This window comes from Thermobia domestica, chromosome 7, assembly GCF_964235325.1.
Source record: "Thermobia domestica chromosome 7, izTheDome1.hap1.1, whole genome shotgun sequence".
Lineage (NCBI taxonomy): Eukaryota > Metazoa > Arthropoda > Insecta > Zygentoma > Lepismatidae > Thermobia > Thermobia domestica.
In genome coordinates this window covers 258174547-258199834 of record NC_137460.1, presented here as the reverse complement: position 1 = coordinate 258199834, position 25288 = coordinate 258174547, and the positions used below count along the sequence as shown (strand labels likewise).

Below are 25288 nucleotides of genomic sequence, written 5' to 3'. Positions count from 1 at the left end.
TATTGCTTACGTAATAACATCCTCCTTGATTCATCTTTATAATTTCCAGACTAAATTGTTAGAAGAAAATTGCTATTTATAGGTTGTAGGCATTGGTGTAACTAGGACATTTTGCTGGGGTTGGTCATTTTCCCTTACTTTCGAAAATTGCGAGAACTTACAGGTACAGACTATATTCAAGAAATCGATGGGTGGGCAAAGTATAGTCACCGTATGTCGAATGCAAACGCTAATAAAATAGTCATGCGTAAATTGAGGATAACTTATCACATTATTTTCGATCAGTAAAAAAAAAAAATGTGGGTCGGCCCAACTTTGCTCCTGGGAAGATGGGGGTCCCCTCTAGTTTCGCCTATGGTTGTGAGGATTAATATATTTTTTTCTTTCTTGCCAACGCCCTAACATCCACCTCACGAGACTTTCAAATATATTCGTGCTGTCATATATTTTAAGCGCCGATATATTTAAAAGGAAAACAATAACGTGCTATAATTACTTATATTTTCAATATTTCTATTGATATCTGTTTTACAAGTGAAAGTTCATACGTTCTCACGTAAATCCGAAGCAAATGTACGACAGCTGATTGAACGTGAAAACAAAATAAAGATTTAAGCAGCTATGGACCAACGGGAGCGGAGTTAGGGAAGAGAAAAACTTTGAATTTAACGAAATGAGAGAAATTCGGAAGAAATGGTGGTAAAACTTGATATCTTGACTGAAAGTAAGGAAACTAAAATAAACCTACCAGCCACAAGAAGGATCACAAAGACTATGAAAGATCATAAACAAAGGTGAAAGCTGTCTGGGGCGCAGTGTTGCTAACTCAAAAGAAAGATGATAAGTCATTTACACCACAATAAAATGCCAATTCTGATACCGGAAAAATGCGTAAAAAACGCAAAATACAATACAAATAAATGCATTAAAAGAGTAGGCGATAATCGCGTGTGAATATCATCCGCAAGGGGAGGGAATGAATGAGGTGGGAACACATCAGAAATATTGAAGTGGAAGTATCCGGGCACTAAAAACCACACACTCTGTGGCCTGAAAAGTGCATAGTGGTTGTGACTCTTAATTCTGGTGTCAGCCGGATGAGTTCAGTTCGAGAGTCACGGATGGTCATAATAGTTTAGTGGATAGATATAATGACAAAGAGATCGACTGTACTAAGCTATAACAACACGACATCCTTATACAGGCAATAGAGAGCGAGTAACCAATTGAATAAGCTCCATGCAGTGGAAAGCTGTTGTAAGTAGAAATAATTTACAAAACCGGAACAATGATTGTGAATGAGATTCTTTCGTAAAGAATTCATTTGCTATGTTCACTGCAAGAGATGTTCGTGTCGAGGACGCATTTATTAGTTACCTTCATATCAACTAAACCAAACTGCAACTGGAGAGTATTGCTCTCATTCTTTTTCTCTATTTGTCTTTCCTCACGTGCGATATTTCAAACATGAATTTCGTTCATCCTTTGCAAACATGTGTACTATTTCCTATAGTCTTTTGTGTTACTTTTTCGTATTCCGCGAGTTCGAATTACTATTTTTTGTGCAAATTCTGACGTCAATTGTTTGGTGAATCAGGAACACTGCGCTTCAATTGACAACCATGTTTAATAAATTGTTTATGTTCTTTCATAATCCTGATATCTCTCCTATGATTGTACGTCGATTTTGGTGTGCTTACTTTCGATTCTTGCAAGATATTTAGCTTGAGCGCCTTGCTCTCATTTTCGCGACATTCAAAGTTTTCTCCTTCCAAACTTCGCTTCCTATGGTCCGTAGCAGCTTAAACTTTAAGGGGTTCCATTTCTTTTCATGCTCAATTAGATGTCACAAGTTTTTAAAGAGATTTGCACAATAACCATAGAAACCTTCACTTGTTAGAAGGAAAATTTATACCATATTTAATTCTTGATTGAAATATCCTTTACGTGATACCATTGGATATATATGTTTCTTTGAATATCATGCACTTCCTGAATGCCTTTTGTGCAATAAAGACAAAGTTTATTATGTTAAACTTTTTTACTACACTTTTATTTACAATACTTTTTTATATATCATTATACTTTCACAATATTAAAAATACCATTGGAAAAGAAGATGATGTGAGATTAGAAAGAGAAGAAATGCCATTTTTAAACACGTGAGAGGCACGGTACATAATATTAATTGGTGCGAGATTGAAATATTAACACGGGAAGAAAGTAGAAGGAGAAAAGATTCATTAAAAAAGAGAATAGCTGTGTTATGAATTGGAATACATTATTTAAAATTGACGAACAATGGGGCAAGTTATTGGAAAGACTTAATTTGTAGCTTAGTTTTTCACTGGACTAGGAAGGGAAATGGATCTGGTGTGTTTAGTTTCATTTTTCTAAACTTTAGTCATTATTGGTTGAATCCGTTTTGATCAGCCAATCAGCATTGAGAACCATTTTCTTGGATTCTGTTATATTTAGATTCAACTCTATGTTGTTTTTACAGTGTCTGATGAAGCCAATATGTTCAGTTAGTTGGCGAGTTCTGAGACATTGTCTGATGAAGCCAATATGTTCAGTTAGTTGGCGAGTTTTCAGACAGTGTCTGATGAAGCCAATATGATCAGTTAGTTGTCGAGTTCTGAGACAGTGTCTGATGAAGGCAATATGTTCAGTTAGTTGGCGAGTTCTGAGACAGTGTCTGATGAAGCCAATATGTTCAGTTAGTTGGCGAAACTGTCACACATTTATTATTTTATAAATAAACGTCGTTTTGCTCAGTGATTTGTATTTTTAGTTTAAGTTGGAAAAGATGCTTGGTGCGTGAACATAAATATGTTGGTTAACTTGAAGGTATATCATAGGCAATCGTACAATAATAATTAATCTCAAATTAAACATATGATGACAGGCTGTCAGTTTTCTGTTTCTACAAAATTCACTGATTAAATGATAGATTTGTAATTGAAGGTGACCAAAACAGTACGTTAGGAACTAAAATTGTTTTCTTTAACATGAAACCATCCTCTAAAAGATTATGTCTAGAAGTAAAAGGGATTTCAATTCTTAACGAACTCAAAAATAATAACTTCGACTGCATTGAAAGAGCCAACATATTGTCGAACCTTGTGCTTTTGATTCTAAAGAGTACAAAACTCTTAACTATAAACTTAGTTAAACTGAGCTTCAAGTAAGTCAACAAATATCTATTAGTGTTAGTGCCATGGCATCTTTCTCAATTGAGTGAAATTAGTATTTGATACTTCGTAATAAAAAAGAAATATACAATTTTAGTTAAATTGAAGTAAGTTATGTATAGTAGACTCACGACTATCCGACTCGCGACTATCCGCCCAACTTTTCTTTTATCGTACTTGAATGAGGAAGGAAAGGCGTTGTATTGGCAACATTGCCAATTCACTATAAGCGAGAATCTGCTACTATTCTCCTACGTGTCGTGTGCAAAATAAAAGTTCTGATAGGAAAAGAGCATCGTTCTGCTCCTTGTTCATTGTTCCGTCAGTGTGAAAATGATCTCAATACAGTACGCTTGCCGCTGTTCCTGTACTGTACGCTAAGCCAAATAAGAAGTGAGAAAGTTCGTAATATATTATAACAGTGAGTTACAGTATAAAAACTTTGTCTTCTGGTATTGGTAGGACAAAGAAATAAGTTCATAGGACTCCAGCCTAACCCGCTGTTTATGTTATCCGGCCTACCCTTCCGCCACGTTAGACTGCATATTTGAAAGTCTATTGTATTGGGTTCACGTATCTATCACTGAACCTTACAAGTAGACATCATCACTTCGCCGTTGCGTTTGCGAAAGGAAACAACTACTGTCCTAATGTAGGGTGGAATATAAGACACTGACAAAAAATTTAGCTGCCAATGAGCACTAGAAACTTGGAAAAATGAAATAGAAACATGAATGTGGGAGAGCCATATTCAATATAATTTGATAATTGCAATACCGATTTGTTTTTTCGAAATAGATGGAGGAACAATAGTTATGACTTCACCTATGTAAGTCGAGTTAGGAGGGATGTTTCCATGGCACTCCGAATCACGACCGCCATATTGAACTGACGTCAAATTTTTCATATGGAAAGAGGGGCATGTGAGGTATCAAACAACAATGATTTTTTCCACCAAAATCGCATACACTAATTAGTTTATCCATATCTAGAACGGTTTACAACTTACAGTTCTTTGAAAGTTGAAAAATTCGTTGCTTGTAGGAGATAACAGATAACTACAGTTACAATGAACATAGCTCCAGAGATAGCATTCTTACAGGACAAAATTACGACAATACAAGAAATGCAAGTCCTCAGCTTTCATAAAGTGCTTCTGACCTAGCCACTTCGTAGTGCGTTTGTACATTCAAACTGAAACTATAAGCAACAGGGACAGCAGTAAAAAGAGAATAGAAATATCGGCTGCAAATGATATTCCTGGTCGTAGCAGCTACGGTATAAGATTAGAACATATTGGCGTACCATATGTGATTATGCAATAAAAGACAAACATTTTCATTCAAAACTGCATGACAGAGATTCTATTGTCACTCTGCATTCCCTTGTGTACAATCAATTTCAGCCTTCTCGCTTCACAGGAATGATTCCATATGTATTTTGTAAATCAGGATGTATTGATGATCCGATCGAATGTTTCGAGGTGCAGAAGAAGTACGCTTTCAATATTCCCGGTATTAACTTTGTGATATTTGTGACGCTTCATTTCTTATTAGGTGCTCATGGTGCTCTGCAAAATTCTGGTTTGACCATTTTATTAATGCTGTGGACTTGAATTTCTCGCATTGTCGTAATTTTGTCCTGTAGGAATGCTATCTCTGAAACTATTTTCATTGCCACTGTAGTTATCTGTTATCTCCTACAAACAACGAACTTTTCAACATTCAAAGAACTGTAAGTTGTAAACCGTTGTAGACATGCATAAACTAATTAGTGCATGCAATTGAGTGGAAAAAATCATTGTAGTTTAATACTTCACATGGCTCTCTTTCTATTTGAAAAAGTTGACGTCGATCCAATATGGCTGATTTCAAGATGGCGGTTATGATCCGGAATGCCATGATCCAAATTTTAGAGGCCAATTTAATGTGTACTAAGGAACCAATTTGGATTTCATACGACTACGCTGCTCTTGGCTTTTAAATTAAATCAAATGCAAGTATTTTGTAGCATAAAAATAGATTTGTTAAAGCTTTCCTAACGTATTTAACATAGTATAACGGTATGAGTTGATTTTATGCATGTTACTATAATGAACCATTACAATATTCCCAAATGATATTTTTATTTTAGAAAGAAAATTGAGTATTTATAAAATGCATTATTTGATACTGTGAAGTATCTGTGTAGTAACAGTGATATGACTGTGAATTATTGATTTAATTTGTTAAATTATATTATATTATTTTTGCAACTATCTTGTACAGAATCATGAACTCTTTAAAATCCAACGGAACAAACTTTTATTAATGTTGTACATTGCCAGACAGCTTGTAGAGGCATGTAGTTGTTAATTCTCGCATTTGAAATTGTCAATAAACACGACTAGCTTCCTTCTTGATTTTCCGCATTCCCTTCTGCATAGCCTGATATTTCACAGTTCACTGAACGCAAGACTCAGCATTTTACAGCTAAACAAAACCACGGAGGACACATCAACAGGGGATATTCGACACACGGTTTAGGAAGGTGCAGGATCATCGGAAGCAAGCACATCGCACCATTGTACGACAATCAACTCCATGACTCAAGAATACCATTCTGTTGGTTCATTACCGCAGATACATTTGAGTTTAACAGACTAGTGGAATGAAGATATAGGAGAATATCGTAGAAGACGCATCGTAAAGAGAGAACTCTATGCCCCTAGAAGATCAACAGGATATAGATCCAGTTGTTGATTGATTCCAGTGTTTCTAGGATTCCTCCAGAGAAAGTTATTCATCGTTCTAGATGACCAGGACGACGCCAGTCTCATTGGAATATCAAGCTAGTGGTCATCCTTCATTTTATAACTTAATCCTTTCTCTTTCTTTTACCTTTCCCACGACTAGCCATTTTCAAAATAAAAACATTTGAATTTTATTTAAATTGAATCATAACTTTGCATTTAAGTGCCCTGTTGTGCATCAGTTTCATCCCCAATTTGTTGCATGCATTTAATGAATATTTTACAGTTTATACTGAGCTACAACTGATTGCATATCAACGGCACATGATGAAGGTGCTGTGAGGCATACGCCCTTGGAACGATTCCCTAGAAACATAGCTGATAGTTAAAAGGATCATTGATAGTTAATGTCTTTTTGGAAAAAAAGTACATTTTATAGTAGCGATAAATAAGTCAGACATGATAGAGATTTTTTCTGATAAATCATACTGAGATGAACATAATGATGATACATTTTGAGTAAGGAGTATAGTGTAATTTAAATTTTTTTTGCTGAGAAACAGTTGAGTAGAGTTACTTTTATACTACCCGCGCACCCTCGCTACCTTTGTGCATTTGACACAAGACAATTCTGTCACATACAGACCGGAGGGCATTAAGACGGATTGTAGCAGGTAGAAAGAAGAGCACTGCAATGAAAATTACGTCTGAACTCAATTTCGGCCTACAGAACCCGGTTTCATCGAAAACAGTGCGACGGGAACTTCATAAAGTGGAATTTCATGGCAGGGCGTCTATCGCCAAACTCCTGATCACAGTAGTAAATGCGAAGAGGCGTATCTAGTGGTGCAAGCACCACAAGGTGTGGACTCATGGACAGTGGAAACACGTAATGTAGTGCGATGAATTGACCTTCACCTTGTTTCCAACAACCGGTCGTGTTTACGTATGGAGAACACCGTCGCAGGCTTATGATACAGACTGTCTGCTCCCGACTGTAAAGAATGGAGGTGGTTCTGTTACAGTATGGGCAGTGATATTGTGGTTTTCTGCAGGTCGCATCATAGCTCTGCATGGAATGATGAATGCTAAGGCATGTGATGCCATTTTGGGGGAGCAGGTTCTACACATGGCCCAAATATTGTTCCCTGATGGTGTTAGCATCTATCAAGATGATTTGGCACCCTGTCACGCTGCAAAAACGGTGAAATCACGATTTGAGGAGCATGACCAGGAGCTATCAACCCCCCTGGGTCCCACAATCACCAGATCTGAACATCATTGAGCCATTGTGGTCTGAGTTGGAAAGGCGTGTTCGGTCTCATTACCCTCCACCAGCATCCGTTAAGTTACTCGAGCATGTTTTAAAGAAACAATGGTACAAAATTCCACACAGCACGATCCAGGAGCTGTATACGTTTATTTCACGTCGGATCCAAGCTGTTTTGGACGCAAAAGGAGGCCCCACACCATACTAGGTATGATTTTCACACTTTTGCAATCGTTTTAGATTTTTTGTCAAACCCCTTTATATATTAGTGTGATTAGGAATTGTGATTTGGAAAATAGCTATAACGGAGATAACTACTAGAGTTCTTTAATCTACGTTAGATCGTTTAGTCGAAATCCCCAAAATTTTCTGGTAAATTAAACGGTTATTTTTTTAACCAATTTGACGATTTTTCTATTCTTCATAACCTTCGTGGTGTATGGAAACGTCATTAATTGCCATATTGTTTGAAAAATGAGGCTCGTGCTTCTTTGTTAGTTTTACAGTCTACTGCAGATAAGATAATCTTATGTATGTTCAGATTAAGAAGAAATTAATAGATGCCTATCAAGATAATGTAGTTTCACAAGTTTTAGAGCAAGAAATGAGAAATAGGGAACAGCTAGATTCTGAACCTGTTTTAGATTACATTTTTCACAAGTGCAAATTAATCCTAGCGTACGATCCGAAGATGCCGTTAACCGAGCAAATGAACTTGATAATCGACGGGCTATTGCCTTCGTTCTATTCTGTAGTGTCAAAAAAATTATCTATGACTGTTACCGAGTTATCATAGTTCTTAGGTTTAGAGGAAAGAATTAATTTTCTTGTTAGCATTCTTAGTCAGCGTTCAAAGACCTTGGCAATAACAGAAGAATATAATATATATTCTGTTGGGAATAATGCTATACAGCAAAACGAAAATATTTGAGACTTTAATACTCAGAACGCAAATGAAGTTGTAATGCAGTAATATTTTATTTTGGCAATATCTTAAGTAATAAACATAAAATACTTAAAGGAACGAATTTTATTTGTGGCTTCGCTGAAAATTCTCAAGAAACTGATCAAATCGCTTTAATGAAATATAAATTAGAATGACAGTATTTTACGCATCCTTTTCATTACAATAGTATAATTGGCCAATATTTTTTGAAAGATCATCTTGCTCTGGTTGATCACAATAAAAATTCTTTCAGTTTTGTTAAATTTGGTATTCCTCCAAGAGTTGAATTACCGCTATACTTATGATTTGATGAAATTTCTAATCATATAAAGAAATTGTATAAACCTTAATTTTAGTGGCTTGTTCTGTAGTTTTACCTCCAAATTCAAGTGTTCAGGTTACATTGAAGAAAGTAAATGATTTTGCAGGTACTCGTAATTTACTGGTTCCTAATGAGTTAATAGATACACAGGCAGACATATATATATATATATATATATATATATATATATATATATATATATATATATATATATATATATATTTTTTTTTTTTTTTTTTTGCGGAAAACAGTTGTAGACGAAGTTCATCCAGTAATTTCTGTAAATGATCCTACCAAAAGTAAACTTTATTTGAAAAAAGATGTTGTTTTAGGTTCGGCTGAACATGTTATCAGTGGTACCAACTTAAAGAAACAAATTTGCACTAACAATAATGTATATCGTGTAAAAGCAGTGAATTCAAAATCTTTTTCTGAAGGTTATGATAAATTCCGTGTAAATGTTAACCCTGAATTGTTGCCACATCAACAGTAGCAATTATATGACTTAATAAAGAAATTTTATTCTAGTTTTTCTTGGAATGAATTTGATTATGGTAATTCTAAAGGACATGAGCATAACATTGAATTAGTAGACAATATTACAGTCAGTCGTCTGCCATTTAACATCTAATATCATCTAAGGGATAAGATTAAAAAACAAGTAGATATTTTATTGGGAAGAAATATCATTGAGCCTAGTATTAGTCCATATAATTTTCCGGTAATGGTTGTTAAAAAGAATATACAGTACAAATTTATTGAGGATGGGCACTATATCAATCAAAATGGTCCCTGACTCCTTTCTGGTTCCTCCTATCCAGGTAAGTCTGACTAATTTGGTAGGACGCAAATGTTTGTGTTCTATCCAGTTTTTTGGAGCATTTTTAATATCCCCCTCACTGAAGAGTGAAAACCGATTACAGCTTTTCAGAGTCCTGGGGTTGTCTCATATCATTTTAGTTTTTTTGCCCCAGGGTGAAAAACATATACTAGTGGCATCAATAGATTAGTGAAACTCACTTTAGGAGGTCTTTCACAAGATACAATATTTGCCTAAGTTGACGATTATTTTTGGTCTAGCGGTAGATTTGATGAAATTGTGCAGTTAACTCTATGTTGCTTCAAAGAATAAAAGAAATTGGTATAAAGCTTTCCTTAGAAGAAAACAAAATTGGGATATTTTTCATTAGATGATCTTGGTCACACTGTTAGTAAAGATGGTTTGTCTATTTCGAAACGAATAATAAATTCTATTTCAACTATCAACGTCCCAAAACAAAGAAACAGATTAAAAGTTTTTTTAGGATTGGCTTTTTTGTTCGTTCGTATTTGCATAATTTCAGAAATTTGGCAGAAGCGTTAATTTCATTGTTGAGAAAAGATGCTTCTTTTCGTTGGAAGGAACCGCAAGATACAGCATTTAATAATACCAAGCAAGGCAAAATTTCAGCTTCTTGTTTCATGAGATATAAACCTGATTATCCTCTTAACCTCTATTTTGATGCTTCAAAGGTAGCTGCTTCTGGACTAATTAAGCAACCTCAAAATTCACCTGACGACACAAACGTAATTCCTATTAGTTACTGTAGTCGTGCAACGTTTCCTTGTGAGAGAAAATTTCACCCATACCAACTTGCAGTACTAGCAATGCTGTATTCCTTATGTTTATTTAGATATTTTCTTTTGGGACGTCATTTTTTTGAAAACGGATTGTTACACTTTACTGTACTTGAAGAAAAAAAACAAAGAACGTAAGTAAAATTTCCAGGTGGTTGAATGAAATTCATCGTACAATTTTACTATTTCACATATTAATGGCTCCTACAATGTAAAAGCACCCGTTATTTCACGATTTTCAACCCCCTAGAGACTTGGAAATTAAAAAAGAATCAGGAAGATCTGAAAATTTTGTTTACTCAGGATATAGTAAATTCATTTTCAATCTTAAATGAACCAAATTTGGCAACAGAGCAACTCAAAGATCCCTTTTATAAAGACAATTTTGTTTTTCGAAACAGAAAGAAGGTGGAAATCCCAAACTAGAACGCCAAGCGTTATATTTTACTTTTTAGGATGGTATTTTATATAAAAACAGAAAGGTACAACATTTTTAGTTGAAGTTCCTACTTCTTTGCGTTACAAAGTTTTTAATGCTTGTTATACGTCTGCATTAGGATCAGCTCATTCTGGTTATTCTAAAACCTTTTATATCCTAGTAAAAACAGTGTATTTTCCCAACACGAAGAAATATATATATCAGAAATGTCCTGAGTGCACAACCTATCAAAATTCCCCATCTACCTGTAATTCTAAGAATCAAGTGAATCAAATATCATAGCTAGTGATTATTAAAGCAACTCAAATACTCACAAATCATAAGAGGCACAAAAATAATTTAGACATATCGTTGCTAATCTCATCATAATTTTTGTTACCTGAGTGTCCAGCTAAAACTAATGTTAAAAGCATACTTTAAAAGAACAGACAAAAGCATAATATATATGTAAAATAAAAATATAATTATTGGAAAATTAATTGCCTGTTTAATTGTTTGTCTAATTATTGTAATCAAGAATTAAACTTGCAGTAGAACATTCTCTTGTTCCGTCACTTTTGGGACTGCCAGTATTGTCGTAACTCAAGAATGATCGGTTTATGAGCAAATACAAAAAGTAAGGGCTTTCAAAACTAAAAAATGATTGTATTGTTCTCTACAGAAAAGAAGAAACGAACAGAAACACTAGAAATTGCACAGCACAGCAGAAAAACAAAGCAGAACGAAATAAACTATACAACTGATGAAGGAGCACTAAAGTGTATATGTGGGAACAGTAAGTAAACAACCATGCCACGCCTGCAGTAAACGACATTGAGCCTCGTGAGTCAACGACGAATCGGGACAAGGTCGGCTCTAGCACGGGCGGATCAACCTGAGAAGCGGAGCAGCCGAGGGCAGACGAAAGGAGTTCTGCTGTATTAAATTTCATTTCCAACGACAATTAAAGGCCAAGCACTTCAATGGTGGATATTTTAAAGTATAAATAATTGTTTGCTTACTCACGTATGGTGGAGCTTGAAAATTTCAAACTTTATAAATATAACGGCAGTCCCTTGGTGGAAGAGGACAACGACTAACTTAACATTACGGTATATAATATTTAACGATTTTATAATTTTTTTACACACGAAATCATATCAACTTCTTTAGTCGGGAATAACTTTTCTACGCTCTGTTGGATTTTCAGTACAGAGAGGTCATGTTTAACAGACGCAAAAGGGTTAACTTCAGTTGTGTCCTTCCGTTTTTATTAAAAATTCGGGAATTTGGAGGAGAAACAACATAAGAAATAGTGATTTGGAATTCTCTAAAGTTAAGTGAAAGGATAACGTAACGTAATGTAACCTAATGTAACCCAACAATTTGCGTTTAATGTTTTAAAACGTAGCGTAAACTAACAGCAACATTTTAATGGCTTTAGTGCTTTTTTTCTGGAGGTTTGAAACTCGAGGGACATCTCTAAAGTTAACCTGAGGCAAATCTTGAGGCTGACCAGAAACTTGTAAGTAACCAATCTCTTCATGATTTTTCTCATGAAGGAACTGGGAATGACATTAACAAAGATATTGTTATTCTTAAGCATTCACGCTTTATTACCGCAGTGTGTTATTTTATAACTTTACACTATGTTACAAACTTCAGTGTTACTAGAAATCAATTTGTGATACTAATAAACAATGACTTTGTAAAGGTAGCCATGAAAGTTCTGTCGCTTTTTCACCCACCACATTCGAACATTGATATGTCATCTAAGACGTGCCTCGAAGATCGAAACTAGTCCCCATCAGCATCGACGACCTTCTGCCAACGTTCTGAAAGGCCATGGATTCCATGACGGTAGAGCTTGGTGAGCAGTGAAGCTAAGAAGGTATAATTTGTATTATACACCTCTACTAAAAATTTGAACTGGAGTCCTAGAAGGTGATTGTCTAAGGAATAGAACAGTTGATACTCGGACTTTCCAATGTCTGGCGAGTATGGCAGATCCAATAATGTTTCCCATATAAGCTGTAGAATGGTGACTCGGATCATCCTAGCTACGTGGGGCTTAGCGTTGTCCTGTAACAGGATGACCCACTTGCAATTCAGAAGTGCTGGCTCCAGAGTTTTGAGTTTTCCTTGAACACGGCTGAATTGCTGACAGTACGCAGTTGCATTGATATTCTGACCAGCTGGTAACAGTTTCGGGTGCACGATGCTACGAGCAGTGTATCGAACACACAACAGGAACTTCTTGGCGTGCAGTGCTGCTTTCGGTTGTTTTGGATTGTCTTCTGGCCAGGAGTCAAATCATGTGCGATCCATCGACCCAACTTGTAGTGCTTCCCAAATTGATGGAGGTGCTGCCGAATGGTTTCTCCACTCACACTGAATTGAAGTCTCAGTTCCTCACATGCCTGGCCATTGCCTCAATTGTTGCCTGAAGATATTCATTTTATGCATGTGTTGGTCTTCTGCCCATGATGTGTCTTCAAGTGTTTCTTCACCGTCCTTAAAATTGTTAAAGGACTGCTGCGCTATCCGCGTAGTGAGGACACCTTCACCAACGGCCTGGCATATCTTCTGCTCCGCTGCAGCTGCGTTTGGCCCCAGTTTTAACTCGTACAGCATACACGCCCTTATGACGCTCTCTGTAAGTCCCATGTTCGTTCTGCCCTTATCGAAGTTTACGGTGTAACTGAACTGTTAGAATCACATAGTATGTTGGATATACCCACACAAACAACTGGTGTTCGCGTTATCTCCATTCGCATTGAACTCACGGTGTGAGGAACAATGAAAGACAGACCTCCATTAAAAGCGACAGAACTTGCTTAGTTACCATTATAGTTTATTGGAGTGAAGAAAAGAACTATAGTTTGAATTATTAATAAATAGGAAGAAAATGAAGCATTTAGAATAACATTTGATTACAGTTATTTATGTTAAAAACGTATTTAAAACTAAGATTAATTTCCATAATGGTAAGGCAGAATTATCAAGAAATAAAGTATAATGTGGGTTCCTTCAGTGAAGAATAACTTTCCAAATAATTTACACGAACATAAACTTACATGCAACTAAATTTCCATAACGGTTCTTCCCTTTGTTCTCCCTTCGGCGTCCATAGTCCCAAGGCTTTGTTTGTCCTCGTGGGAAAAGCTGAAATTAGACGCATTAAATAAAAATATGATCAGGATTCGGAAAGAGTAAAATTAATTTTCTAAGATACCTCTCGATTTACTTTAATCTTCAAATTTAAGAAATATTATTTAGAGGTTTACATACCAGTATTGTATTTTGCATGACCTTCATTTTTAACAATACTTTACTATGTTTTAAGATAAACAGATGTGTATCAAATTACAAGCACCAAGGAATGATTTTCATCCCATGCATTCACTACGCCACTACTGTTATCTAATGGATTATGGTTTATTGAGTATGGCACGGAACGGATCATACAGGTATTTTGTATAGGTGACAACTATTTACGTTTAGTTCTAATGGTCCTTTTTATGCTGCTACCGATATTGTAAAATTTGATCTAATCTTTTAAGAGTTAGGCCTCTGAACCATAATTATCTCTTACTGGAAGAGGATACATCTCTTTCACTGTATTTGTGTTAATTTTTTTCTAAGTCTGTACCATGTACCTCGAGTGTTGTATGTATAAGCGGCCATATTGAATATCGTATTCGTTAATGGAAGTAAGTAACTTTCCTCAATTTTAATATTCATTATGAAAGAGTGAGGCCAACAAAGCATTAGTCTTTAGCCCCAATTTCATGTCCCCATTAATTTGCTCGAACTTGAGTGTAAATGATAGCGTCGATGCATAATACACGACTCTGAAGGAACCATAGTAGTCAGATGCTCCATTCTTGTGTTATCGTGTTTCAAAATGTGGGATGCCACGAGATGGCGCCAATATCGAGGCGCAGCTGCGAGATTGCCTCTTAACGCCTCGAGAGTATTTGTTTAAAGTGTGAAGTTATCACGTTATAGTTGTCATAGATGTAACTCCGTATCGTATTAAACTAGTTGATAAGCTTGTTGTTGCGAGTCTGCAGCACGTACAGTAGGATGTTGTCCACACATAGCCACCATTATTTAGTACTTCTCTTACGGCCACAACTATGAGTTTGTTGTGCCCGGTCATCGATAGTCCAACGTTTCTCTTCGCATTGAAAATGCTTCCGATGGTGAGGATGTTTCTGGTTGAATTTCATAGAGTGTCACGTCGATCTCATTCCACCCTTTTGGAACGCGATATCTCAGAAACGGTGCATCTGACCACTTTGGTTCCTTAACAGTCGTGTTCTACGCATCGGAAGCTATCGATTCCAATTATGTTCGGGCAAATTCATCGGGATACGAAATTGGGGCTAAATCTGGACACACTCTTTTGACCTGTATTGGTTATTGTTTTAAAGAATTTATTTTATTAAAATGTCATTTATTACTACTTCTATAAAAAAATGTATGGAATATTATTTCAAGTAACGTCCTTTCTGAGATTGAAAATTCAGAGACTCTGTGTATTTTTTGTTTTAGTTAGTAGATTCAAGTATATAAACATAAACTTGTTTCTGACTTCTACAAGTATAATAAATGCTGAATTTTTGTGTCATAAATAAAGTTTCATAACATTGAACATTATTTTGTTATTTATCAGCAGTGTGTTATTTCATTAGTACCATACCATGTAAATCTGGTAAAATTTTATGATTTAGCTACACTTAATAAAGGTAATCTCTATGTTCGAATTCCTTCAATAAATGATGAAATCTCAAAAAGTGTGAGCTACTTCGGAGTATCCAATCTCATAACCTTCCACTCTCATTATCTCACAAATGTGTGTGGTGGAGTCTACACTATACAGAAATAATTACAATTCCAAAATTGAATATAATCAATAGTTTTGATAAATCTGTACGGACTGAAATTTCCCCGTGTTACAATTAAAGACTCTAAACAAAGTGAAATCGTATTAAACAGGCACAAGACATGATCTGAAGGAATCTTGTGTCATGCTGTTACCTTTTGAGTCGCAAACTATTCAAGATGGTGCACTAAAGGGTCAATATGAATCGGATGCTGACAAATCCAGTATGTTTGACTGTTCGGCGTTATGTCGGACTGATATGCAGATAAGAGAAACAGTGGTACATGTACGATATATAGATTTAAAAATTGAATTTGCTTCTGAGGGCACAAAAAGCGTTAGTTTGTTGTGAAAAACTGACGTTCAAGAAACAAAACTTCACATGATTTTGATAAAAACATCATCTCTTCAAATTTTTGTCTTCACGTATTTATTTACCTGAAATGATTTTGTGTTTAGCATACCTTTCAACACCGAGACTATATGGAACGTGGCCTACGGCTAACGTGAGATCCAAACAACGTGAGCTCTCGCCAGGAATCAAACCCTGGTACCCCACGAAAAAGACATCCCATTTGTAAGCTGTACAAAATGTTACTTGTTGAAAGGTGTACCATATCAAATCAAAGTTAATGTTCAATTAATAATGAAACTCACCGCATGTTGGCGTTGAAGTTCTCCTGATCTGAGACTTGTTTCCACATACTCCTCCAACTTGCTTATGTTTACTTTCTGGCTAAGTTTCTGAGAAACAGACTGATTGATTTGGCCATGTTCATCTTCAGATGCAGACATTTCTTCTTCACTCTGGGTCAATTTTGGATCTGACGTCGGCAATATGTCTGGTTCTAGAAACATAATACAAGTTTTATTTTATATTTTAACTTTTTATTTTTTCATTATAGCATGTGATCCGAAAAGTTTGATGTGTTTATTACATTTAACTTTATTATAATCACACATCCACTATTTCTGCGGACAGAATATTTTTGAGTGATCCTTTAACAGTTTTGGTAGGGTATTATTGCTCTGGCAAAGCTGATATCTTTGAGTTTACAGGGCGAATACTTCAAAGGCTGCCATTGTTACTGAAATGCAATGACGTCTCAAATATAGTCAACTATAGTCAACACTTGAGGTAGAATCCCTTACAACTGTATAAAGATTATGTAACATAACCCAAAGCAACAGGTTGCAAATAAAGAAAAAAATACCTCTAGCAAACTTCATGCACTAATGACTTAATTAGTATATCTGTGTCTACTTGCAGCAGAAATATACAGCTAAGTTTAATTAGTAAATTGATAAACCACTCTTATTTCTGGGTAGAGAGGGAAGCACTACAAACTCGTTATCAGAAGAGTTGGATGACCTCAGATTACATCATGCATATTATTTCAAAACAGCGTAAACTGGTTCTGAAAATATTGATCTAACTATAACCCAATTGAACATCCTTAATTAAATTATACTATCAGATTTTAACTTATGTCGCGGCACAGGAAATCCGTCTTATTATTATTTTTTTTACATCAATTATGTCTGAGAGTAAACTACACAGATTCTTTCCCATCTACATTGATAACTTTACATACCAAGCGAGAAGAGAGTAAAGCTGCCAGTCGTAGAGTATCTTGAAATGTTGAACGTACGTGACAGGTATAGTAATTTGGTAGCACAAAGAATGTTACAGAAACTCACATCATATTGGGAAGGTTATATAACTATATTTCCGACCTAAAAAATGGCGCAAGAAGCGTGGTTTCACTGTCTCCAAAAGTGGTACCTCACGGGTGTTGAAAGGAACACGTAAGACCCGGCAACGAATGATTGTGCGGGACAAAAACAGGCCAATCACCGGCCTGTCTCAAGCCACACACCAGTTGCATTTCGGGAAATCATGGCTTTTGACAATAGGGAAAATCCACTCACACACAAAAATATTGCGGACCGGCTACAAACATTGCTGAAAACAGTGCGCATCATAATTCACCGTGATTTTGGTTTAGAAAAGGGACGGCAAGAAGCATATCCATAATCTATTGTGGAAGTATATTCAGGAACGTTACACTAACTGTCGGAAACTTTGAAGGCGCTACTGTTGGATGAAAAGTGGAAATTCGTTACAAAAATGAAGCATATGCATATCTATATAATTACCACAAACTACATGAAATTTGTTAACAACTAAAAGCTACAAGTGACTTTCAAAAAATATTCTCCTGAAGTAGGATGAAATTAAAATTCATGATCATTACTGGATACTATTTCAATAGGAACCTCCCATACATCATGTTGTCAATAATATCAAGGGTAATTCAGAATATTATCATGCTAACATCCTGACTCCTGTTTATCATTATTACTTTCCCCATCTCTACAGGAGGGACCAGAATTGTGTGTCGATGAATAAAAACAAGACATCAAGTCACATTACTTAATCAATTCGCTTCTTCCTCCAACACATGACCGAAATAGAACTGGTCACATACAATCTACTAAAGCCATCTGATGTTTATCCGATGTATAATTGCGCCTTTGGCTTATTGACACAAAGCTTGTCTCTTGGGAGACCCTGCACCTTTAAAGCACTTTTGAAAGCCTGTTAAACGGAGTGGTTACGAATACAAATATCTATTCTTCTTACACTCCTACAGGTGTGAACATCGCTGTCGGGAAACTTACAAGATGCAGGGGTACGCAACAAAGTACCATGGATGGTGGCAACATGGTTTCTTTTAGGAGAACTGCTCTTTGAAATTGTAAAGATAGGAAATAATCAGGAAAGATGGTACCCAGCCCTCAAATGTTCCTAAAGAATGTAACATTATCTAATATGAGAGTACGTATCACTAATGAAGTTTTTGATTACCAACTTAATGTCGAAAAAGTTTTAGGTAAGCTATATGCATAAAATGATTGACTTAAAAACAAGTTTTGATTTTGATTTCGATTTTGATATTTTCTGCGATATATTTCGATATTCAATAAAGTGTGAACAACGGTCATGTATTGTATTTGTGTGTATATGTTATCAGAGAAGTTAAAGGAATTTCATGCTAGCTAAAGAATAACACTTACTTCTGATATTTGTTTTGGACAAAAATATTGCTTTTATGGTTTGTTAAGCTATGTTGTTTTTTCGATTTTGAATTCTTAAAATTGGTGATCAGCTAGCTGTTTCTGTATTTCAATTTTTTCTGTTGGCCACTCTGTAGTGATTGTGCTTGTCTGAGTTCTACTACTGACTGTCAGAATCTGTTATCTAGTAGAGAGCGGATAGAAATAGACCTTGGTCAAACGTAAGTCTGAATTCGATTCGAGATCTCTTTAATTTTTCGTATTTGTAACTTTCTGCGTCTTGTAGCGTTTCTACTCGTTCTCCATTTTGAACTTCTAGCAATGCTTTTTTTAATACAAAATTAAATGCAGAGGTCTTGTAACTATTTGACATAACTTCTACGTGCAACGTTGTGCTTTTAGATATTTTACGTTACGGAATCGTGGATTGTGGGAAGTTAATATTCGCATTTACATTTATGTGGAGAAATACTTTTCGTTACATCAAGTTGTAATATCAGCGTCATTCGTCCATATTCATGTTACCTAAACCTTTCAATATTACATATTTTTGGTGGAAACAATAAAATGAAATTTCTTGCTATAAACTAACAATAGTAATAAAAGAGAATCTAAAAACATATGGCCATTGTAATATATCATATCTAGACCGATTTACTATTAAGCAGGCATAAAAAAATTAACTCATATTAAATAAGCTTAACAAGTGATTCTATACCAGTGATTTTATTGTAAATCGGCTAGAATAGTTTACCATTTTGAAAATATAAAGATAGAATTAATCAGATGTCAATAGAATGATTAAATATCTGTAAATGAAATTACTCGTTGCTGTTAAATATTTGCTGGATTAGATTCGAAGTATGGATAAATTGCGGATGAGTAAGGAAGTATTGTTCACGCTCTGATCTACGTAAAGTGGCCAAGAATGCACTCCTGTCATAGCTATTGTATTTATCATACTGTATAAAAAAAATCTACACATATTAAATCAACAAATCTCTAAAAAATCTACACATCTAAACAATCTATACATATCTGTGTATTAAGTAGTAGGTTTATATGTTTGTGGTCAAGAAAACTTCATATATTTTAGGCCAATTCTTTTGAGAGCGATATCTAAGAAATCACAAGCTCTACAAAGATGCCATTTCCGCTGATCAATTGCAAATTTTGTGTAGATTGTTCAATTCTAATTGAATATTTTAAAACGATGACCGTCATTTGTTTATTACATTTTTAGGGATACACTGGAAGTATTGAAATTTTAAAAAGTATATAATCATATCCTACAAGTTATACATTTCAATACCACGCATTTGTACGGGGTTAGTATAACTTTCCGGCGTTTGTTTCATGGCCAAATGGGTTATTGAAAAACGAGCGATAACCATTTCTCCAGTCTAAGATGAATGTTTATTGTTTCGAGTGTTTTGCCCACTGAGCACCATATATCACTGACATTATAATTCATTGTGTCTGTGATGTATTTGCTTATTGCACACTGGTGCAAGAAAAAAGAAAACACTTATCATACATGCATTAGGAACTCTGATCCAAAGTAGGTTCAAATCTTGCAAACGGTGCGAGATGCTGAAAAAATAATTAAAAAAAAATGTTCTCTTTATGATGCCTCTTGCTGACTTTTATCAAGACATCTTTCACTTGTGTCTGCAAAGGGACATGTGCATATGTTGGGAAGAATGACAAGGAGATTCATGCTCATATGTGAATGATGCGCTGTGTAGAGGGCTTATGTTCAACTAGTTGATTTTAGATTTGGTCTTGTTTCTCACACTAACATATGGTGATTCCTTTGATTGTTTATATTTTGCAGTGTTTTCTCAATGACTCTTTTGATAGCTTTGTCATTCATTCTTCTGCACACGGTCCTTTATGTTATCATAATTTTCACAATACGACATAGTATTCATAGTTGAACACTTGAATTCTCATGTAGACAGGGGGAGCGGTGGCTCAGTGGTAGAGCGTTCACCTCAACTGCTTGGGGTCTCTGGTTCGATCCCAGCTCGCGCCGTGTGGACATTGTGGTGAGCAAACACCGTGCTCTGGGTTTTCTCGGGGTTCTCCCGTTTCCTCCCACTTTCTTCATTCCACCATTTCATTCATTTCTCATAATCACCGTCTCCTTTAGGCAAACCGGCGTAATCGTGGGACGTAACAGGACAAGTCATTTCCTGTTTTGATATGTTTCGTACCTGTTACTCCATAAAATTACTTATTGATTATGCTTTCATCTTCTTGTGTTTCTTCAAACATATATTTTGTGCGTCTCTCATGTTCTTTCACTAAGAAAGGCGTCTGTTCCCCATGAGGAACATGCACTGTAGCCCACGGCTTTATGATGGTAAGAACTGCTTGCACATAGCCTCGACGAGGCTACGCTTGTGCCATTGTGATATCGCTCCTTTTACCCCTTAAATTCCCACATCTGCATTTAACACAAGGTAGCTCCTGAGGTTTATTTGGATTGGAGTGAAGGACAGAATTATGCCCCCGAACAGGGTCAAACCTGGTTCGTTGATAAGCAGATGCCTCACTGACTATACCGCCACTACTCTCTACAGTAATCGTAAAGAAACCACAAGTGTACAACTTAATCAAGTCTTTATGCTTTATACGTAACAACAAATTATTTAGATATGGTTCGTCCTTATATTGGTTCCCTAGACTTTCTAAAGAAAAATATTATCCACGTAACTCTCTCACACACACACACACACACACACACACACACACACACACACACACACACACACACACACACACACACACACACAAAACCTCCACCCAAATTAAATGCCGGTAGATAAAACTGGTGATCATAATTTGTTTCAGTCGCTTACCTAAAGACTTAGATTTCACAGCAGACATTGTTAGATCATCAGCTAAGCGCACTTCATCAGATTTCTTGGGCCTGAAAAGTATTTTTTTGTACCTGCAAAGAAATTTCTCAGCATTATTCTCAATTAACAAGAAATTTTCAAGTTGAATATAAACACATATTCTTATAAACTAATCTTTACACTTGGTTTTATTAAAAAAAGATTTTCCAGATAATTTGTAAAAAGAGTAATACTAATGAACCTTTAAATCAGTGGCGGCCGGTGGATTGTGGTTTTGGGTGTTGCAGTACGAACGGTCGGAGACAGAAGATATAAAATGGACTCATTGACTAATCAGCATAACTTTAGATGCAAATGCTATGTAACATGTTAAATTAAATAAAATTCTGTTTCTAAAAAATTAAAAATGCAGAACATTTAATCCGATTAATCACCTTATTTAATTAGTAAGTTCATTCTTCTCTCTTTGATTGGAACAAATCTGCCTAATACATGCTGGTTGAACTCTAGTATTCTTATTGTCAGGTCTTTTTCGATGGAAAGCATAACCAATGGTGATAACCTTTCTTGGGACATTCAATTTCTTGAAAGTGTCAATTCTTTTTGATGTGAAAAGAAAACTTTTCTTCTTTTACTGACGTCATAGGTACAGTTAATATTAATTTCAGAAGCTTTGTAGATTCACTAAATATTTTTTCTACATTATTGTGAACAATTCATTCTAGCAAACTCAGTCCCTGGCAGTGATCCGAATTCCTCTTCAGTGTAGAGTGAAGAGAGTTCGTAGCAGAGATTAATGTTATAAAAAAATGTACATTGAACACGCTTTATTCATAATTTATTTATCTAGTGTATCACAAGTACACTCTCCTGAATTGCACTTTGATTGTTTTGTCTAAGCCTTAATTGTAAGTTTTTTCTCGGTTGAAAGCTGGGCAATTTTTTTGTAAGTTATTTACAGAAGTCATGGTATGCAATTCATTCAGAATTTGTAGGTTGTGTACAGAATTAAAGTACACACAATAAAATTAAATCTAATAACGAATAACCAAAACAGCTGATGCAAAAGAGATACTGGTATATGAATTGCGAATCTTAAATATTCATAATGTTCATATTCATAATATTAAATATAAATATAAATATTCATAATATTAAATGTTAATGGCTGTCAACTGGCCGGCTTTTGATTGGCCTGGTCGGAAAAATTGCTGTTATTTTGATGAAATCCGGTGACGAGTACAAACTTCGCCGGTGACGTACTTTTTTTTTTTTTTTTTCAAATTTGTATCTAGTTCGAAGTATAGATATTGAAAAGTATCTGTCATTATGTAAACTCAAAATTGTTAGCTTCCACCATCTATCAACGATTAATATATTTTGTTCACCTGTTTAGAATATTTTAGAGAGATGACAGGGACTGTATCAGGGAAAATTTGAAATTTACTTTCAAGGAATTTTATACATTTATTAAGAGTGGAAAAGGACTTCTTAAAGCAATTTCCCATAGTTGAAGTAGAGACCATATGTTTAAAGAGTGAATTTCATTTTCCAAATCCAAAATTGTCACGTAGAGATTATTATACTTTTGTTCATCTGTTTCGATAATTTTAAAGAAATGGTAGTTAGTGGCAAATACAATAAATTGATCAATGCCAATTGATCAATTTCAGTTTCTCATTTATAGCACAATGTATCTATTAAGCTTATTAGTGAATGTTCTAAGGACATATAGAATATATATGTTAATGCACTTTTGTTCACGATAGTACATTTCCTTTCCGTGGATAGGTCCGAACAGAGATACTTCAAGCTGAGACCTATATCATAGAGAATTTTGAGGAAATACCGGTTTTTTATTTTACAGAGTTGGCAACCCTATTCATATATCAACACTCACATACATACACACACACACTTACACACACACACACACACACACACATGTGCGTAAAAGAAACAAAACTACATTCCAAATCATCCGTCTTGGTTGTTACGCAATATACGATGAACACAATATACTTCCACATGAGGCGAAACAATGTTTATCGACGTTCTGGAAAGCAAGCTTGAAACCCACCAGATATAGGAACAACATGTTAGCTGGGAGGGGTCCAAAATATTTGAGGAAGGTCCAATACATCTACGTAATAACGAACCTGTCTTATACTGTACCCGAAAAGAAAAGTAATTTTTAATTACTGTCGCCTATATTTTTTAGAAAAAATGCTAGAACGATTATTTCTATAAGAAAAGAAAGAGTACATGATGAGGCGTAAAATAAAATATTTTGCGTACATCAATAATTTCTCTGTTAAACAAGTATAGTTCGTCAGGAAAGTCTACAAATGTTAGTCAAGTTTCGAAGTTTTTGGGAGGCCCGGATCCGGTGCCCCCCTCCTTGTGGCTACGCTTCTGAGCATTGCTAACTATTTCCAAATTCAATGTGGCGTTCCCCACCATAAAGTTTTATCAAGAGTATAAAATATACTTATTTTATAAAAAAAATATGTATATACTAAAATACTTTCCACAGAGGGGGGGGGGATTCTGCATATTGACTTATTAATATTTGGTTCACAAATTACTGTAGAAGAAACTTTCATTATCTATATAAGCTAAGAATTAACTTGTAAATGCGGATCTACTTTCATATGATTTCTGCTCTACTACATATTTTCTTTCTTATTTTGTAATTCTGCTATCACTTTTTTTGAATTGCCATTATATTGATTTGCTTCAGTATAAGTACCGTAATTTAAAAATATGAATGCATAAAAACAAATTCCATTTGTTAATTGCTAGTGAAATAAAATTCAGAAAGCTTATTTAGTGCGAAAAACCTTGTCATTCACTGGAAACCGTGCTGTGTTGCACAAGCACTGCAACGACCAGACCCTTTAACTTCTGAGATAGGGGAAAGGAGACTTAACATTCGCTCCAATTGCCGCGCTGAAGGAATCTGGTCGTTGTATGCTTATATGCTCGCTGCAACACAATATAAATTAGAGACTCTGTGACAGATTATTTTTCGCTTTTTAAAAAGGATTAACGAAACGGACAGTTACAGAAGTAAAAAATATGTTATTTAAAGTATATATATGGTAGTATTTTTTAGAAAGTATTTTTTCTGTTCTTTACTATTATTGCTAATAATATTTTTTCTAGAAATACTTTGGTCGTTGCAAAACGCTGCAACACTAACATTAGCCGCCACTGCTTTAAATTCAATTCGTACAATTCACAGGATGGTTGGATAGTTGGATTAGTCTCTAGTCCTTTCAGCATCGAGGCCACATGAGACATGGGCATACAGGGTAATGGAATTCGAAACTCTTGACTTCCCTCCGGGAATGAAATCAAGGTCTCATCGGAAGGCGACTACTCTAAGTAGTATTGCTCAAAAGACACGAGCAGAGAGAACAAGAACATTTTACAATTCAATATGAGACGTGAAAGAATAATTCTCGTGTTGTTTCCTACACAACAATCAAAACGAGGTAACATATTTTTAGGGCTTCATGGGCAACACTGGTTCACCCAAGCGTAAGACCTCAAACACTGTTTTATTGTTAAATGATACACTATATAAAGACTATAACTGGATGAAGTGATTATGCAAACACAATGAAGACCATTTAACAACGTTTAAAGATATGCCAGTCATTACACAATATCCTGCTGTAATATATATACGGTTTAAATGTTGTTTATTTTATTACGGCTTTCCGGGACCTCTTGTCACGCGGAAGGATTTTGATAAACTTAAGGAAAAAATCAAGGCATAAATATAAATCATAAATTTGAGTTTCGTGCATTTGCTCTTAATATTTCCGGAATTTGGCCCAGCTGGGGGCTCTGCCCCCAAATCCCCGAGTTTACCCGGCCTACGCCCTCGCATCTCTTAAACCTACAATTCTACCAAATTTATAGTTTCTTTTCGTATTTCAA

At 35.3% G+C, this 25288-nt stretch overlaps 1 protein-coding gene across 1 annotated transcript in view; it reads right to left on the bottom strand.

Annotated features, from left to right (window-relative positions):
• The window catches only part of LOC145690850 (receptor-type tyrosine-protein phosphatase kappa-like), a 132314-nt gene that overhangs the window by 69150 nt on the left and 37876 nt on the right, over positions 1-25288 (bottom strand). Inside the window, exons 4-6 of the mRNA XM_081766212.1 lie at positions 21338-21429; positions 16047-16237; positions 13576-13663 (exon numbers count right to left, since the gene is read on the bottom strand). Of these exons, the coding sequence (XP_081622338.1) occupies positions 13576-13663; positions 16047-16237; positions 21338-21429 (371 nt within the window). The remainder of the gene's footprint in view (positions 1-13575; positions 13664-16046; positions 16238-21337; positions 21430-25288) is intronic.